This window comes from Dicentrarchus labrax, unplaced genomic scaffold, assembly GCF_905237075.1.
Source record: "Dicentrarchus labrax unplaced genomic scaffold, dlabrax2021, whole genome shotgun sequence".
Lineage (NCBI taxonomy): Eukaryota > Metazoa > Chordata > Actinopteri > Moronidae > Dicentrarchus > Dicentrarchus labrax.
The window spans coordinates 23,330,554-23,350,759 of NW_026136720.1; the positions used below are offsets into that span (position 1 = coordinate 23,330,554).

General features: G+C 41.4%; 1 protein-coding gene across 5 annotated transcripts in view; it reads left to right on the forward strand.

The window, feature by feature from the left end:
- Positions 1–20,206, forward strand: part of LOC127353157 (suppressor of tumorigenicity 7 protein homolog) — a 47,812-nt gene that overhangs the window by 3,953 nt on the left and 23,653 nt on the right. For 3 of the 5 annotated variants that reach the window (XM_051382195.1, XM_051382197.1, XM_051382198.1), the window contains exon 2: positions 7,623–7,658. The exons of 1 other annotated variant lie outside the window; for it this stretch is intronic. In XM_051382195.1, the coding sequence (XP_051238155.1) occupies positions 7,637–7,658 (22 nt within the window). In that variant the 5' untranslated portion in view covers positions 7,623–7,636. Of the gene's footprint in view, positions 1–6,638; positions 7,659–20,206 lie in introns of those variants that run through there. One more of the 5 variants, XM_051382196.1, reaches the window with a different exon arrangement.

Consider the following 20,206-nt stretch of genomic DNA (forward strand, 5'->3'; position numbering starts at 1 on the left):
AAGGATGTTTTAAGGCTTGGACAAAGTTGAGATGTGGACTGTACAAAAGCGGCTGTAGCTTAGTAAGAGGAAGATTTCTAACATTTTGTACCATCATTGTCATCTGAGTGTGTTTTATGTAAACGGAAACACATTTTAGATAACAAGTGTTTATGTGCGGGAGATTTCAGTCTCATCATCTTGTTGGTTAGATGACGAAGAGAAGGGTTAATCAGATGAGGCTTACAGCCACATTCAGGAGGTTGTTATTTCCCCACCCTCTGTTCCTCATTGTGGCTTCCTACTTTGCATACAGAGACAGTTTGATGAATGACAGGCCCAGTGACTTGTATTTAAATGCATTTAAGATTCTCCAGGTTTGACTGCCTGCACATATTTGAATCTATGCAAACTGTATGATACAACTAACAAGAATCGGTATAATACCAGACACAGGTGTGTTCCATTACATGTCACCACATTTAGGGCAAATTAGGTTTTATAATAGGACTTGATTACATGTTTGACTTAAGCTTGTAATTTCTATGCTGTAGCTGGTTGTAGTCACAATATGGGATATGAGAACGTGTTTTCAGTGTATGTAATTTATGTAATGTAAACACATGATTAATAGGGAAATTCATCTGTATGGAAATGCTACCAAATGAATGGTCCAGAAAATTGAATATAGATTGACGACCTGACAGCTCCCCTAGGGAAACATAACATCTGGACTGCCCCTGGTGGCTGGCTGCAGTATAGGTCATAAACTCCATTTTAGCAAATAGGATATAGGTCATAAACGCATCAAATGTATTTTCCCCAAACATGGTTTCTGTCAATTCAGATAGTTCTTATCATGTTGATGAATGTTTGTGTGCGTTTTTTTTCTGATAAGTTTGGTTTTAAGTAGTTATTTGATGCTATAAAGAGGGGGTTTCACGTCATGATTGACAGCTGAACCCTGCTTGCAATTGAGTCAGCCAGGTGTACGTATTGAGGTGACCTCATAATTTTGGCTTCAGTCCCCAATCACTACTGCGCAGACTCTGGCTCCAAATGAAATGTTGAGTTTTAACTCAACAGTCGCTAGATGGCAGCGGCCATATCTGGGATGTCACTTTAGTACAGCTAAGGACATGGAGACTCGTCATCCATCATTAAATATCTCAACTGTCCAGAGAGGCAAAAGACGATATAAAAAAGGAAATTTCACAATTATCCTGGCCAAAATAATTGTGAATCACAATATTATCATGATAATCATCAAAATATGCTTAAAACTCTTAAAATGGCACTAAAACATGCGGGAATCACCTTGCCTTACATTTTGTTAAGAGACAAGTATTTTGAATGCATCCCAGATTGACACCTTATCTCCCTGTTGTTGATTAGTTTGGAATCCATAGTATTTCCACACATACGGTTGAACTTTTTTTGTGGTGGATCGAACGAGCAAACCGAGCCTTGGCGACAGGTTTAAGATTTTGGATTGGCTGGAAAGATACAGGCTCCTCCTTGTGGCAATTCAAAATATATCAGGAAATCAACATTGGACTGAAGGTTAGCAAGCTAGACAGCTTTTTCAAGTCACTTGTGAGGTTATTCATGATTATAGTAATGTAAAGTTACCATGATCAACTTATCTGAATGTTTTTATTGCAGTTGTCCCAAAACTTGTTGGCATGTCTTTCAGGCTCTATGTAGTTAAACCTGAGGAACTGCACTTCAAACGACTGGTCCAGTATATGGGATCAGTACATCTTTTGGTTCAAGAGTGGTCTCATAATACATTGTTAGTACACCACTTTGTTCACAGTGGCACAGACAGAGGAAAAGGGGAAGGTAAATTCTGCTGTTTAAAATTGCAAAATACAGCACAGCAGCAGTTACTGAACTTGGTAAATCAGTCAGCTTGTGCTTTCCCAAACTAAACGTATAACTGTATGACAATTGGTGATCTTTTTTTAGGTCAGGTAAATATGATAGATATTTCTCCCAATATTTAAATCAGGGTTTTATCACAGTTGTATCAGAAGGTATCCCAGTGGACAGAGAAAACTCCTTTTGACTTTAATTTGTCACAGGGTGGGGTAGACTGTATGAGTATAAAGCTTGACACTGTCAGGAAAAGAGAATATGTGCTTTTGCAAATGTATCTTGGATAGGGATTTAAAAGAAATGAATTCATCCTTCCTGCATCATCCGCCCTGACAGAGCTTAGCTTGTCTGGACCTATTCAGATTAGTTCTCCCATTCAAAAGAACTGCTGCAGAAGAAGCCCACTGCCTAAATTATTTTCCCTTTGTGCATACACTTCAGTGGGTTTCTGTTTTTGAATTATTGTTGATGGTGCAGGGAATATTGGTCGGGCCCAAAGTACCCTAATGCAGTTATATTGCTGTGATAGCAAATTTTTTCATAAAAGTAAATTTAGTCTAGAGTTTCAGCTATAATATATATGTTTGATCCAGTTGGCGGTGTTGATTTATTGTTTCAACATTCCTGATAAAATGTCTCTATCAGACCAGTAGACTGTAATTCATTGGATTTCATTAGTTGTCCATGCATCAGTGGACTAATAATAGCAGCTCTGGCTGGCTGGAGAAACACAGTTCCCCGTTCTGACCAGTTGGTGTCAGCAGTGGCAGTCACAGCATTCCTGACCCAGTTAGCTGAATGATGCCGCTGTGTTTGAATTGTGACCCAGTGGAGGTAATCAAAGCCTCACCGACCATCCTTTTGTGGTAGACTCTCATTCCTCTGAATGGGAAACGGAGGGGATGATCGTCTAGTTATCAAAAGACTGGCAGTCCCTGCTGTTGTCTGCATGTGGGATGTGGTGGGCACAATCCATTTTTCACACCAGCTGGCTTTGAGTGTTTTAAATTCATTTTCATCAGATCAGGAAATGTCCACCAGTTAAATGCTAAATCTGACCACTAGGGTGGTTTGTCCACTTTACAGAAACACTGGTGGGGAGACCTGCTATGATGTTGAGAGACTGGCCTTCTCCTAGAATCTATTAAGCTTTGGAAATGGTGAATTTTATGAGGTGCAAGACACAATGGTCTAAGGGCAAAGGGGCTTTTCTTCCTGGATTCTTCCTTCCATATGCTGGCATATGCTATCAGTTGTTATCTTTTCTTTAGAATATCTGTGATTGATACCAAGCAGTGCTCAGTGTAAGTCAAGGATGGGATGATATGAATATTGAACAGTTTGGTTCCTTGTGGTGTTTCTGCTTTTATGCTCCTCTTCTCACCTCACTGTCAACACACTACCATCAAGTCTTGTGGAGTAGCTCAGCTTGGCCTTCTCTAATAGACTGTCCTTCTCCTCCGACCTCCTCCTCTTTTATCCTTCTCCTCATTTGTCCTCTTGCCGAAGGATGGCCACACTCCTCTCACGCTTATTTTCAGTTGCCTAGCAACCAGAAAGAGATGCTTTTTCGGGGTGGTACTTTGTGATGGAAGCGGGGGCGGGGTGAGGTGTGCTTTGTTCAGGAATAAATGGCTCATGAATGCACTTCCACTGTAGAGAGGCGGTGAGGAGGACTGTTTTAAGTAAAGCATTCATTGAACGACAGCATTGTTCCATTACTCAGTGTCTGACTCAATTAGCACCCCCATTCACCTGGGCTTCACCACTGTTATGGCAATAGGTTTGCATCCTAATTATCAGTGTGGCAGTGAGAGTAGGCCTGGTGCCAGTGTGTGTAACCAAAGGTCATGTGTGACTCAGGAGGCTTTTACATCAGGGACCTCGTTGGATTATTGTGACCACTATGTACTGTACCCGGGAACGGTAGGGTCACTTGAAAAGGTGGTTTTGTGTACGGTTCCTGTGTACTTGGGTAAGGTACATATCACGTGCAAAAACAACCCTACCAAAACACAGAAGTCAACTGCCGTTTAGATCAGGGCTGCCCCTGACTAAAGAATTTCCTGTAAATCAGTCAAATCTGTTGGTCTGCTCCAGTTCTGCACATTTCGGCACCGCTCGTTAGCAGCATTCCCTGTTTGGTTCCTCGCCAAGAAAAAAGTTCCATGTTGCAACTATCCCCTCTTACTTTCGTTCTGGTGACAAGGCACAGCTCCCGACAGAGTTTGACGTTTTTTCTCAAATTTCAAACAATCTTTAATATCAGTGGGCTACTAATGATTTTCACTTGCTGTTCTGGTAACATATTATAGGACTTAAGTGTAGTATCCATAGTGTTTCGGGCTGCACCAGCAGCCAAATGCAAATAAAATGAATATGGAGACCATTAGCAAGCTTTTTGGGTGTATTTTTTATTTTTTTTCTGTTTGAGGTTTTCCCACTTTTTGTACACAGATAAGGTGAGAATAATGGTCCAAAATGAAGTAAAGATGTACTTTTTTTTTTTTTTTATTGAAGAAATTTCCTTGGTGGAGGATTCCCAAACCGCTGCTGAAAAAGATTCTCGGGGGAAGCACTGCACTCTGTACTGCCAGATGTCCAATTATTCAATTACTCAAGTAGTTTAGATCAGAAAAAGACGAGAGGTGCTGTGTGGGTTCTTGTTCAGCCTTAAAATGTGTGAATTAAAGTAATTTGAACAGGAGCTGCATTGACAGTGTAGTGTAGCAGTAGTACAAACAGAGAGTAATACATTTTAGTGTATTTATCTAGTTGCGAGTAATAAGAAGTTGCCAGGGCAGACCGCGGTCGTATTTAATGGTTAAAATGAAAAACGTCCCTGCTGGTAGCTTCATGAGTAACTTGATGGTATGCCAAAATGTAACCTGTCTGTTGTTTGGGACCCTCGAGTGACACTTCTTCTGTCTAGCTGAACACATCATGTCAGTTTCAGGAGTCGCATTCTGTTCTGAGTGAATCTAATGTTCATATCATATCAATAATTTAAGCTTATACGTGTAATACTTTTGAACCAGGACCTTCACTATTTGATCAAGTTACTCGTGAAAAATATGGTGTGTCAGATTAAGTAGGCCACAGCTGTTAATTCAGTATTTCAGATTAAATATTTCTCTTAAAATAAAGTAATCGACAGAACCAATATTAATGGACTTGGATCAGGGCCAAAAAAACCTGATGAGGACATCCCTAATTTATATATTTGAAATATTTTGTAAGACAAACCATTTTTTAGCAGTGTAGCATGAGTAGAGACGGGGTCTCTTGCCTGCGCATGAAGGACAAAGACGCGGGGAGAAGAGGAGGAGGGCGACTGGGAATGAGACACAAAAGAATAGAGGTCTCCGTCGGTACACGCTCCTCTATTCAGCAGCTGAGCTAATCCGAATGCTAGCTAGCTTCAACCCATTCACAGTGGGGGACACAAGGACGTCCAGCTGACCTCCCATCTATCTAGGTTAGCAGGATGTTGTAAAGACTCACCACTGTACCCATTCATGCGCTCAAAGCTGGCCCAACGTGTAGCACTGCTGCACAGTTACTGGGTTATGTGTGCGCCTTACTACATTTAAAGGCTCCATGCTCCAGGCTTCATTAAAGTTTTACAGTATGCATCAATAATGAGACTTATCACTTGCAGCATGTTCACTACAACCACTTCAGGGTATCTATGAATCCTGAAAGAGGCATAAAAAAGTTTAATCATTTAGATTTAGAGCTCTGAAAATGATTGTGAGTGGCCATTGCAACATACCATGATTTGTGTACAGCAGTGGAGCTGCACTGGTCAGTCGATCAATAGAAAATTAGTTGTTTCAGTCAGTCTATAGGCAGAAAATGCCAAACATTCTCTTCTCTTCTCAGACGTCAGTTTACATCTATAAGCTTGTTCACTGAGCCTAATCTAGTGTAACTTGTAGCCGTCTAGCTTTCTTCATTATTTTGGTTGATTGTTTTGATTTGCATTTGCCGATTGCAAATGGTACACAGAAGTCTTGAATGTTTCTCCCTGGAACCTGTGGATACCATACAGATACAGAGGGTCACATACTCTCTGATTGTGTATGCATCCTGTGGATGGAAACATATTCAAATACACCACAGTGTATGTGTACACGTATATTTTGCTTATGCATGAGATATTAAAGGAGCTGAAGGTTACAGTCCGAGACACAGGTTTATATGTCCGTGTAAAGATTTTTCTATGATATTTGCAGTTAATCTCAATCTATCGCAGAGCAAGGATGAGATGTGATACAATATAACATATATATTTTCTATAGTCATTTTACAGGGTTATGCAGGTCAGGTTTGACTGATGATGTTGTGATTACAACAGAAAATATGCTGTGTGGCTCCCGTGTGTGTCTGTGTGTGTCTGTGTGTGTCTGTGTGTGTCTGTGTGTGTGTGTGTGTTGCCTTAACAGCAGTTAAACACACAGCAGTCTCCAGCGCTCTGCTTCATACTCGTTTCAATTTGTCGAACTGACAGACTGCAGCCCCCTGCCCCCCCCTCATTGCTCCTTCCAGTGTGTGTGTGTCCTCTTGTATCCCGGTTGGCTTTTCTTTCCTTTTTTTTTTTTTTTTTTTTTTTTGTAGCTCAGAAGTAGACAAACCATTTTGATTGGCCTGCTTCCCTCCTTCCCTCTCTTTTTCTCCAGTGCTTCCTCAGCCCCAGCTGCCGTCATCCTCCCCCTCTGTATCTCTTTATCTGCCCCCCCTTCACCGTCTTGCCCTCCCTCGTTCTTTTTCTTTCACTCCCTTTCTTTTGTCACCTTTGCTTTCGCCTCCTCCTTCCTACCTCCTCTCCTCCTTTCTCACATCTTCCCCCTTTTCTTGCCCTCCTTCCTTTATTCATCGCCTTTTTGCTTCTGCCCTTCCACCTCTCCTTCTACACTCTTTTGCACTGCCATCGTTTACGTCTTACCCTCCATTTTCCTCCTGTTTCTCCTTATTTCTCTTTCCCCTTCTCCCTCCTTGCCTCCCTCCCTCTCTCCTCTCTCTTCATCTGGCAGCAGTAGTCAGTCAATCTTTTTACAGCTCTCTCTCTCTCTCCCCCTCTCTCTCCCCCTCTGTTCTGACGTCACTGGCTGTTTGCATAGCTATTGTCTTACAGCGGCTGCAGCGGCAGCGGCTCTTCACCAGATTTTTAGTCTTTCACTCCCCCCTTCTCTCTCCTCTCCCCGGGAAAGCCTCTCTCTCTCTCTCTCTCTCCCCCTCCTCCCCCCCCTCTCTCTCTCCATTAGTAAATCCTACAGTGGAATGAGAAGTGAGAGAGTGACGGTGAGGAGAGGATGAGAAGCAGGATATAGACTGCAGAAAGAGGAGAGATGCGATAGCCAGCCACAACCGCATCTCTGTGTATGGATTTGACCACATTTTGCCTTAGATGTGCAGGTTTTCTGCTTGTTTTTATTTTCTATTTATTTATTTATTGATTTAATCCTCCACAAGGCCTTTTTTTTTTTTTTTTTTTTTTGCGGCCGGACTAACTGAGCGTGTGTGCGTGGAGGAGGGCTTTTAAAGCAGCGACGGATAGCGGAGCTGGGGCATCTGGCCATCTGGGAGGCAGCAACGGCCGGCTGGCTGCATTGTGTTGCTTTGATGACCCCCGCTGTGTAGCTGCCTGCTCATCAACCTCCTCTCTCTCTCGCTCTCTCTCTCTCGCTCTCTCTCACCCTCCCCATTCTCTCTCCTCTCTTTCCTCCTCCTCCTCCTCCTCCTCCTCCTCTCCATCACAGCTCCCGGCCCAGCCATGTTCGGCACAGAGTCGTCATGTAAGTACCACCACCATCCTTTCGCCTGCTCTGTGTGTCCATGTTTATGTGTCTTTTTTATGTTTATGTGTGTGTTTTATCAGAGGGAGAGGAGGAAAAGGAAATAGCTAGGTTTCCTCTGTTCCTGCATCCCTCCTCTCTCCTCTCTCTTCTTCCTGTTTTGCCTCCATGGTTGCTGGTGGCAGATTGCATGGGGAGAAGTCTGGGATCTACCATTTTAGCACGGAGGGTCGTCGCTACAAGCTAGCTGGTCACGCTGCGCTTACCGCCTGCCTTACATTCTCTCACTCTTAGCCTTACCGTGCGCCTGTGTGTGTATGTGCGATCATCTCTGTATGTACTTCAGTCCTCTTGAGTGTAATGGAGTGCCGGTTGAATACTGTTTCAGCGTGTCTTTAAGCATGTTTGCGTGTGCGTGTGTGAGTGTGAGTGAGTGAGCATGTCAGAAGATGGATGCTTTTGCAGGAGTTGCATAGTTTCCAGAAGCATCAGCCTCCCCTGTCTTCCTTCTCCGATTCCGTCAGATTGCTGTGAGGTGTGAGCATTTCCAGCCATAGATGCTACTTAAGCTAACAAAGCAGACTGCTGTTGTGTACGTGTGTGTGCATGTGTGCGTCTTTGGGCAACGTGCAGCTCCTAACCACCCTCAGAAGAGTTGAAGTGTTGATCTGTTGGTGGGCTGATGTCTCCAGGCAAAATGTCTTTCTCCCCCTCTACCCCACCCTCTCAAGGAAGCCTTTCACTTTGATCAATACCATGATGCCTCACTTCACTACCTGCTCAATGCTTCAACGAAGTCTGAGCTGTTCTAATTGATTCTGTCACGGCCCCACAGTCAGTGCCAAAAGTAACTTCACTTTTTGACGTCGGATCAGAGCTAGCGTGCACGCCGGCAGCTGTACGGACTCTGGTGTGTTAGATTTCTGGCTGTTGCAGTGATTGAAAGCTGTCATGCACCACTTCTCCTCTAGCAGAGATCTTTGTTAATGAAATGTGCAGCTCAGTGGATGACACCGTGGAGTGTTCTGGAAGTACAGCCTGGTGCTGCACAGCTTATATTTCACCAAAGCCTGGCTATGGTTGTCTCTTGGTCTGAGATTCAGAATTGTTGCCAACATTTGAGGTCATTTGAGGGTCAAACTTGCACTAAGTCAGTTTGACAGCAGCTTGTCCTCAGTGTTTTCTGCTTGTTAGGTCTGTTGCATACATCTTTAATGAACACATTTGGAAAGCTCCTTTTGTTTTGATAAAACGTTTTAAATTGTAGGGTTCATGTTGTTCCCCAAGTTGTCTTTCTGTTTCACCTACAAATTAGACAAGAATGTGCAGTTTTGTGCTCATTCAGTATTTTTTCAGTGAAGTTTAGAGGATGTACAGTTGTTAATGCTGTTGGACTGCACTCCAATGTAAGCAGACTGAAGGTATCTCCATTTGGTCATGTGTGCAGTTTGATACAGCTATGCTAATAAATCATAACTGCAGTATTTTAATGCAAAATCAAATGGTAGTGGTGCTCTAAAAAGGCCACAGTGCATTCACAACACGCAGTGAACATTAATGAATGTGGAGCAATGAGCTCACAAGCTCTGCTTTAAAAGAGTGTTTGAGTTGTTTGTGTGGCGTTTTAAAAGGCAAAGGAGAAATCTGATTGACTGTTATGGCAGCTGATCACAAGCGATGCACAACTTTTTACAGCTTAACTTGTTGACTGTCAACATGTTTGCGTTTCCATGATTATTCAGCTCTTCAGTAAACGTACTTGCTGATTGTGGAGCTTCTAGTGTGACCACAACAATAAATTCCGCAGGTCGTTCCGTATAGTATTAGATGGAACATAGCCAATCCCCCAGTTCACTGTTTCAGGTAGATCACACCTAGTTTCTGCTGCCACCACCGACCAATCTTGAAAATATATGCCCTTTTGACGTTGGATTTTCTTAGAAATAAAGCAGTTTCTTCCTTCGACACAGCTCTGTGCTAATTCATTCAAGGGCTTTTAAAATGTGAGCTGGCAATAGACAGACAGAATGGGGCAAAAGCATAATACCCATTCAACTCTTAAGGTTTAGGTAATAAACTCACCAGCATTTGTTGAAACTCTCAGAGGTAAGTGGAGCCCCTTTTATAGGCCATTTCACTGGAATTGCTTTGCTAGGAAACAGCTTGGGTCCAAGTTTATTTCCAAGCACCAAACACTGCAACAGGAGATAAACTTGGACACGTATAGAAAGTTCTTTGGTTTGAAACAGTGGAATTGTCTCTGGAAATAGTGAGAGTCCTCTTGAAGATTATTTTCCAAACGTCTGAGCTACGGCCCCCCAGCAATTACCTTATCTGTTTGTTTGTTTGTTTTCATAGTATATGATACTTATTATTTTATGATGAGCTTTTCCATTGCAGTTGTCAATGACTAGGATATTTCGCTGTCATCACAACCACATTGGTCAAGCTAGTCATTTAGTGACCCGGCGGTGGCACAGACAGTAACTAGATTATTACAAGTCTCAACACAGCAGGCCTACGCTTCATTGAGGAAGATGCTGAACCTGTGCTTCAGGGTTGTCAGATAGTCTCTAGAGCTAGACAACTTTTTCAGGTCAAGCCACGTGAGGATATTTACGATTATCCAGATACTGTTTTTTTATCGCAATATTGTCGCATCCCCAGGTTGCACACCCCCGTACAAACCTGCGCTAATCTCCACAAGGCCTGATTTGGTGTGAATACGTCTGTAAAGGCTCGAGCTGCAGTAAACATGCCACAGCCTGGCTGAGAGAAAATTTGATTGTCGCCCAGCCCTAACAATTACCCAAACATACCTCTTCCTGTTTTTCTTACCATTTGAACAAAATTATACATTACTTTAAAACAATAGAACAAATGTTAGGAAATATGTGGCACAGAATTTGGGCCGCCCCTAATAGTCTAGTAAACTGTTAGACGACGAAAAGAGTCTTAGTCAGTTTTCATGAGTCTAATATTAAAAAAAATACAAAAATAACGTCAAACAGGAACTGCGCCTTGTCACCAGGACGATTGTTGCAGACCCTTTCTCTTACAACACAGCGCTGCTGAATGTGCTACCTGCTAATGAGCTGCTGCCTCTAGTATAGCTATCCTATCAGCAGACTGCACCAGGACTGTGAGCTCGAAGCAACGGGGGAGTTTTGTTTAGACCACAATCTTTGGACTGCTGGGGAGTGCGGCCGGAAGCTTAGCCAGATAGTCGACTATTGGCTTTAGTCAGGGACAGCCCTTGACAGAATAGTAAAAACTGTACTTTTTGCAATTTAGATATATTGAATGACTTGTAATAAAGATTTGTATTAAAGCTAGGGTAGGCAAAGGAAAAACTCAAGAGAAAGTATCCAACCAAAAAAATCTCACCCCCTCCCTTCAGGTCTCCCTCCAAAGCTACTCCCCCAACACACATGAACACTGCTGGAGTCTACGAGAGAGCGTTGGGGAGAGGAGCGCAGCGCGGTCATTGCTAACCGTACACAACCTCTTGTCTCATTCATACATAGTTCTTTTTGTTAGTAGCCTTTTCCACTTCTGTGTTTCTTTTCTTGCTTTATTTAACACTGCAGGTACAGATGGAACTAAAACCTATAATTGATTTCTGTTGGGATGTAAAATAATTTCAACAAATAAAACAAAAAATTCTTCTGAAATACATTATCTACCATTGCTTTAAAGCCTTCCTAGGTTTTTATTGTGATAGTCTTTCAAAAGTGGCCCTTCATTAGGCATGTCCCTCTCTTTTACAAAGGCACCTCACTGAACCCAGTGTGAGTCTTAACATCATCCTTTGCACACACTTCTGGGTAAAAGCAATTACTTGTCACACACATAGACTGAGCTCATTTCTAGACATTTGACCTCATCAGCTGTCTCCTCCCTGCCCCCATCTCTCTTTTCAGCCAACCAATCCAGCACAGATTTGGGGTAAAGGGCGACTGCATATTATTTTGCTCTCTCTCCTTTTGCCTGTGTGTTACAGGATGTTATGGGGAAAAAGTGGACGATTCAGTAGCTGCGCAATATGTCTACACTTTATCAAAATGGAGGTCTGTACTTGTAGTTTCCTGGGTGGTATAAGATTTTATTCCTGCCTAAAGGTGTATTGTTTTTTTTTTCCCTTTTAGAGTCATTTAAACTTGATAATTAGTACACAACAAACAGTAACAATGAAAGAGAAGGGATGTCACGTGAATAACTTGTTCCAAAAACTTCTGGTTGGATTCAAACCAGTGACTGTTGAATGAAATGCCCCTCAGTCCATTCAATCAGTAGTGCAGCTTCTGGGCTATTGATTACTTGATGTCAAATTGTCTTGGAGGAACAGAGATCTTATTGTCATTGATGTGAACTGAAGGGACCAACAGTTCCATAGCACTCTTTCTGTTAGTAATACTCTCAGTTTAATACGTTGTAGATGCTTGAGTGGAGGTGTCCATTGGCCATGGTGAACTGCTATGATAGCACAGTGCTGTTGGGACCAAAATGAAGCTTGTAGTTCATTTTTGTGTTGATTTTGCTACCACAGGTCGCAAAGATAGGAACACACATTTCCTTTGTAGAGAGAATGCATTGTCAAAGAGCACGGCACATGAATGAATCAAAGAAGACAAAGCCTTCAAAAGGTTTTCCTCCAGTGAACTTGATAATGTGATAGTTTGTTGATCTTGTGCCTGAACCACATCAATTTACTATTTACTATGTGTCTGACATATCTTAAGTATTTCTGGGAATTTTATGTCTTTATTAGGAAGGCTGAAGTATGAGATGACAGGAAAGGATGGAGCAAAGACTTCCAGAAGCCAGGGAAATACACGTTTGCAGTGAAGTGAGGTTGAGATTCCTGTCCTGCAATAAATGCAAGCTTTAGAGTTTGATTCACATTTAGCTCTACTGTATCTAGCAACTAGTACTACTATATTAGATACATTTCCTGTAGCTCTGGTTTGTTCAAATAAAGTACAGATTTTCCATCTTAATTTATAACCAGCGACGCTGTGTGATTACAGTTCCTAGCGTCGGCAGGATCATAGCAGTTGCATCATTGTGTACGTGAAATCTTTATTTCTTGATCATCTGGTGTGACCATTTTTACAGTTTGGAGCCTAAATATGCACTGTTGTGTGTGTGTGTGTGTGTGTGTGTTGTGTGTGTGATGCAATGCCATTTCATAATTGATGAGAAGCCTTCCAGGGTGCCCCCAACCTAAAATAGAGCGACGCTGGTCCATAAACTCTGGCTGAAACCCGAACGCCACACTAACTGTTGACCAGGCTATTCCTTCTTAAGAATAATGTTACATCACCAACGGTATACCTACTGATAAGAATGAGCTCAGGGGAAATTCAGTTTGCAAATGGAGGCATGTTTTGATTGTGGGGGGGATTGCTGTAGGCAGTACCTTAGTCATATAACTCAAATAAGTGCCATTTCATCAGTGGCCATTATGTTTTTTTTTTTTAAGCTGGATATCATTCTGCCTATTACCTGACAAGATCTCACATAATCTTTCATTGCAGTGATAAGCCACTAATGGGCTTTGAACTGTCTTGCTGTGGTAGCTCCAGGTTGTGTGTTGTAATTTCTTTGTTTGACTGTTGGTGCCCATGAGCAGAATAAGGTGCTCACTGAAAATGGTCATTTGATGAAAGCCAAACAGCACTCTGACAGCAACCAGTTGTCTCTGTTGCTGTGGTAACCCCCGTAAGAACGGTGAAACGGCAAAGTGATCGGGTTTCTGTGGTAACTGCTGACTTCTGCTATTTTTGTCTCTTGAGCTCATATAGTGGCTGGAAGTTTGAGCGGGCCAAAAGAGAGGCTTAATTTAGATAAAGGATCTCCAGTAAGGACTTTATTTCATATTCTGTGACAGAGACAATAATATATTCTCAAGGATCACGACCTCTGACCCTTATTACTCACACAACAGATGCAAGATCTGGAAACATTCATTAAAAAAGCTTGTACACGCAGTTATGCATCAAATACCGAATTATAAGAGAGGAAACTAAAACCTGGTTGTGAAGTTGTTGTTTACATGCAGTATCTCAGTCACCACCATTGTTGGCATTATTGTTTCCATTCTGATTGGAGACATCCGTACTAAAGACTTAGAAACTCTTGATACTTTGTGGGATATTAGTGCGCCATCAATACATGTCCTCTCCTGGCCTGTCCCTGCCGTGTCCTTATCTTCCCCAGAGTAACAGTCCTGGTTGGAGCCTCTGTGAATCACCTTGTTACTGTATTTCCTGACATCAAACTAGTGTAAATAAACCCTTTATTTACCACAGTTAGAGATGAAAATATTCTGGCTCTACAGCTGTTTTTCCTCTTATTCATTTGCGGCTCAGTATGTGTACTGCACCCCAGAGCAACAGCTCTCATTCTTCAGAGGCAGACTATTAAATTAGTGAAATAAAATGACAAAAATCGGCCAAAAAAACAACAACCAGCAATGGACATCCAGTTGCCCTTTTTTGGACTTTTATCTTTCTTGTTTAATACTTACTAATATATGATTTGTCCAGAAATATTACACATTTTCAAATTACTGCACAGATTCAGCGTAACCTAAAATTAAAAAATACTTGAGTTAAACCACCAGGCCTTCAAAAGCGATTTGACAATGTTTATCTACTGACTAACAAGTGGATTAATTCTGCTCAAAGGCTTTCTTAAACCATCAGTCTTAGCTCTCTGTGCTTTGAAAAGAGGGCTTAATTTGTATTTTTTTCATGTATTTACTCGTTTTCATTTTTGTATTAGTACATTTTGATGACGGTCTGTTGTCTTGATCGTCCATAGCTGTTCAGTGCTATAGGATTCATTCAACCACAGAATGGTTAGACAAGATCTCAGCTATTTAAAAGAAAAACCTGGAAACATTTTTACATCATCTATAGTCATTTTACTGGAATTCAAAATCTCCATAAATGGATCTAATGCTGGTAAAGAAACTATTCAGCAAACAGGACCAGCTCCCAGGCCATTTTTCGCTGCCATCCAAAACTTCAGTGGTCCACAACCCGTGCCAACAGTAACAGAGCTCGGGCTCTTGAGTTTTAAGGATTGTAGGCTTGGCCAGAACCAGGCGAGGTGAGGTCATGCTATTGCTCTTCAATTCAACCTCAGCATGCTTACCCAACTTACTATGGATATTGTTGGTGTACTTTATTTTTGTAGCTCAACATATTAAACATAGGACAATGGAATTTCAAGTCAGGTTGGGACTGCAATAGCTGCAAGAATTAGTCAATTAATCGATCATCAGGAAAACAGAAAAATAATCTACACTACTATTTTGAGCAATTATTTATGAAAAAAAGAAAATGTTTTCAGCCCCTTGAATATTAACATTTCACGCTTTTCTCATCATATTAAACTAAATATGTTTGGGTTTTGGGCTGACAAAACTTTATACTTTAACTCATCGCCTTGGACCTGGGACACTTCTGACATGTTGTTGTTGTTGTTGTTGTTATTATTATTATTATTATTATTATTATTATTATTATTATTATTAGTATGTACAGTTGTTTGGTATTGAAATGTTCAAATTTGTGCGAAACATAATTTTGGCATTCGCCTTCAAACACCCATGTGGGTCGCCTAATAAAAATAGTACTTTCCAGTTGATTAAGTTGATTAAGTTGAGATTCCTCCCTGGTAGCTATAAAATCCCTGCTTGTCTGCTTTGATAATAATAGTCCCTGATAACATAGTAAGTAAGAGGCCTGACTGTAGCATTGATAAAAGATTGGAAAACTCGATACAACTAACCACATAAACCGACGGAGTGCAGTGGACTGGTGTCAATTAGTCAGATCTGTTGGCCCCTCTGCTGTGGATGGGCAAGGTGAGGAATGAAAACATTACTGTTCTTGGCACTACTCCCTCAGCCATAATCATTATGTGTGCTTGGCTACTGATGAAAAGGGAGTTTTTGGGTAGCTTGCAAAATTAGTTTGAATATGATTAACACCCGGGGGCTGCATGGTATGGACAGAATATTATTTGGCTGATACAGGCCTGTCTGCTTGGAGAGTATTTAACAGTGGATTTAAGGAGCAGGACACTATGGTGGAGTTACAACAAAAGGAAAGCTTGATTTGGAAACCTCTTCTTCCCTGACAAAACAAAGAAAACGTCTAATTTCTCTGTTGCATGATTGTATTCAAATTATAGGCCTTTTAGAAAAGGAGGAATAAATTATGGAGACCACAATTTGACAAGTCTAGTTATTTTCAAGTCTGCCATCATGATGGTGTTTGCACTCTTAAAGAACCACTGTTCAGATGTTAATGTAGCAGCTGTATGACAGCCTGTTTAATCACTATAGTTGTAAGTGTAAACACCTGGATTTAATCTCACATTTGACAACACTGTAATGATCAGTCTTATAATTATTTTGCGTTTCTTTGCTTTAAGGGAGCCCAAAAGCATCTCATTCTCACTGCTCTGATTCCTGATTGTGCTGTAAAATTGAGGATAATTCATTCTCAGAATTGTGCTCTCAGCTCTTGTTAATAGTATTGTTGCTCATGCCTTCTAGAAAAGAGGTAGATCACAGGGCTATTGGCGTAGACTGCTACATGATAATTCTTTGTGGTTGATCTACAAGGAAGTGCAGTGATAATTGAATCGGTTCAGTGGGATCTCGATGAGGAAATCGCTGCATTTGTCATCATCATGTTCAAATGCTAACGTAGTACTGCAGCTAACCTTGTCAGCCTTTTAATTTCACTGTGCTCTCCTCTATCCCCCTCTAGGACACTGAGGACAATAAAGGAATGAATCTAGTATCTCAGCAAGCAAAATAAAGAAAGGGAGAGCCTTGTGACCAGAAGGTCACTGGATCTAATTAATGGATCAAGTGGAAAATTCTGTGTCTGATGAAAGCAAATGATAATGTCTCACCGTCCGCTCCCAACTGCTGCTGAGGGGCTCCAGAGCAAGGCACTTAACCCTCATTACTCCATTTACGCTGCTCAGTGGCCATGTGGAAAACTGCCGTGCTAATGTTAGGAGTTAAATGTGTGTAACTGCATGAGGGTCAAACAAGCTGTTGCTTAAAACAGGATGGATTCCTAGGAATGCTCTCTGGATAAATAAAAAAATATTTCCATTACAATAATCACAGGAGTGAAGGACTGAGCCTTGGCTCTCCATAAATCTGCACTGAGGAGGCTCCTTAGTCCATTCTGCTGTAGGGTCATTTAGGGGGTTGTCATGGTTACCTCTGCAGGAGGAGGCTACAGAGCACCTGCTCCCGCCCTCTTTCATTAAAATCCACGTTATTGATTGGCTGGAATGCTGTATGGATGTGGACAGCCGGTGGAGACACATAATCCTGACTTCTGGTGGAAGAGACAAAATCTCACTTTCACCGGGTCTTTGCCAAATACATCTCTATTTAAAAGGGGGACAGGCCTTGCTAGTTTGTTGGTGGCTGTAGTGGATGTTTCAGTGGAATGGAGGGTAAGTAATAGGTGTTGCTTCATGTGTTGCTGCTGACATGCTGTGTGTAGTCAGGAACTCTACAGTAGCTGTGTTTCTAATAGTTTCCCTTGCAAATGGCCTTTGTATTGTGTACAGCAGGTGGCCCTGTACATTTTGTATTGATATTCATGAAGTGGACGGTTTGCTCAGCGCGTGGGCGAGGGCCTGCTGGCTATGTGTGTGTAGCCTCTTTATGTCTTTGTTGTATATCTGTGTGTGTGTGTGTGTGCTGTATGAGGGATAGACTAGTGGAAGCAGATATCTGTGTTTACATAGTGGCTTGTTGAGCAGAACTAGATTAAGCCCTGGGAGAGGGAATGTCATTCAATCGTTGTATTTATTTTCTGTTGATGCCCCATATGTTTGTTTTCTTTGATTACTTTTATTCTCTGTGGTTATGGAAAATAATTAAAAATAGAAGGTTGTTTGACAGATTGTGTCAGCCTTCGCAGCCTGCCACACAACATCTTAGCTGTTGTTTGAAAGAAATACAGCCAGGGAACTTCCTTATCCATCAGCCAGCAAGTAAAGCAAAGTAAATTATTAAATAAATCTCTATCCCCTCTCCCTCCCATTCACTCTTTTCCAGTTGCTATTGACAGAAAGAAAATAATAATGCCTGGGCATTTCAGGGCTCCACAAAGCAATTTGTTCAATGCATTTTAATTTAGAATGCATTACTGACATTAAATGATCAGAACAAGCCAGTGAAAATGTGGTTGTTATAAACTGAAGAGAACAAATCAATAAAATAAATCAAAAGATTTGAATGGGTGAGTGTGACATGTAGTGTAAAGCGCTTTAGGAGGTCGGAAGACTAGAAAGGCACTATGTAAGTATGTAAGTGCAGTCCATTTACCATTTGTCATTTGCACTTTCTAGCAGCATCAAAAATCACATTGAAGACATTTTGGAATTTTTTTACAAATTCAGGATAATATTCGCTCTTGTTGAGAATCAAATACAAAATAATAAAAGCAGTGACAGCATAACACAATGTCTTTTCTCTTGGCAGATAGTTTTTTTCCAATCTCTCTTTGTTAGTGTTTGACTGCCAAGTATTCATTTAGATAATGCTCTCTTGGATTTTGAATTCTTGGATTCTACTTTGCAAGAAGGGTCCAGCATAAAATTGAATCTATAATAAGTTTTGTACTGAGCTCTAATGCCACTATTCTCTTCCAACTGATTTTAAATGGTTTTGAGTTCATCCTTTATCTCTCTCTCTGTCACTGGATGACATACCCTATCTAGGGCTGCAGCTATTGATTAATTAAGTAAGCGAGTATTCTACCAATTATTCCATGGATTAATCGAGTAATTGCATAAGAAATACTTTTCCTTTTATTAAAGCAATTCGCACACCCACAGCCCACCTGCAACTGTGTGTTACCGACTGAGCCTTTTTCTTTAAGAAAGGTGGAGTCTAGTGGGTTTGTTGTGGGAAGTGAGTAAAGTAGTGAGTAGAATGTGTAGTTAAGTTCAGGTTACAGTGTAATAGTTACTGACAGGCTGTGTGTTTTCTTTGGTGCCACAGAAAAGAAATACATCCATTCTTCTTCATTTTTTTCTTCCGCGGAAAGAACGACTTGTAGCTGTTAACAAGTGTTTAACAGTAAAGCTCTGGTGTTACTGCAAAGCTACAAGTCTGTGGCTATCACTGGACAATGATCAATCTGTCGGTGTTCTCCTGCATGTTTTACATTGGTAGATACATGCATACCTTACTAACCCACACACAACAACATCTTGTAAACACATGCTAAAACACTGTACAGTATATAATATCCGTACACATGTTACACACACACACAGAGACTACCTTACCTGCGACAGATGTGACAGATGCTGGCTGCACTCCCCCTTGTTCAAAGGTCAACAGAGGTAGTTAGATCCAGACAGGCTCTGCTAGCAGCCCCATCAGTCAGAGCCAGCCATACAAGCCAGGCTATGAAGTGCTCCCTAATCGGCCCTGCCAACAAACGTTTCAGGCATGAGCAGCCGAGCCGGAGTGACTTGCAACTCAGCTTAGGATGCAGGGGGCCTGCAGGAGCTCCCAGCTTTGTCTTGTGTTAGTCGCATGTTGCTTCTTATGATAATGTTTGACAGTAATGAATCTCTTTAAGCAGTGCTGCTTAGGATAACTTGCTATGGCTACTTTCTACTCTGAAAGGTTGCAAATAGGTTTTAGAATAATTTCCAATCACCAAAATGTACTAAAATATCTCAATATGCTAATACTCATTTGTCCATCTTAACATGAACTAGGTTGTTGAGAACCCACTCATATGCGCTACTACAGTTCCACAAGTGAATAGATATATAGTTTACAGCATGATTCAGTTTTACAACACAGCAGTGACCTTTTGTGAGACTTGGTAGAGACATACTGTAGGACACACATTTCAGCTTCATATGTGAAAACTGTAAAACTCACCACTGCATCACTGTTTTCAAACCAGTTCAAAAGGAATTCAGTAATGTGTACAAATGTAGTACAGCTGCTTAAATGAGATGAGACATTTTCAAGTCCCATCACTAATGCTGCAGGACTAAGGTCTTGACTCCAGGGACGCACTGGGACTGAAATTCAGCCTGGGACTTTGAGATGGAGAAGCCTTTAATGTGAGTGGCCAATGGGCGTGAGCAGAAATCTTTTTGGCAGTAATTTTAGCACTAATACAGTTTCTGTGGTATAAAGAGAATCTGATTATCCAGAAGACCTTCAAGATACTTTAGGATGCCTTTCTGACACCTGCCTCCTCAGTTTGTATCAGCACTGCACTGACTCAAAACAAAAGCAGGACTGGGTGAGCTGGAACGCTAAGTCACAGTAAACTGCCAACTACTGCTAACTTCTGTGCCACAATGTGCACAGTCAGTCAACAGAGTGCTAAAATAGTTACAGATACTCATGCATTCATGCACCCTCAGGAGCTCAGTTCTTTTCAATATATAAACCAAACTACAGTGCAGTCCCATAAAAACAGAGCAGATAAAACGTGTGTGTGTAATAATAGGACATA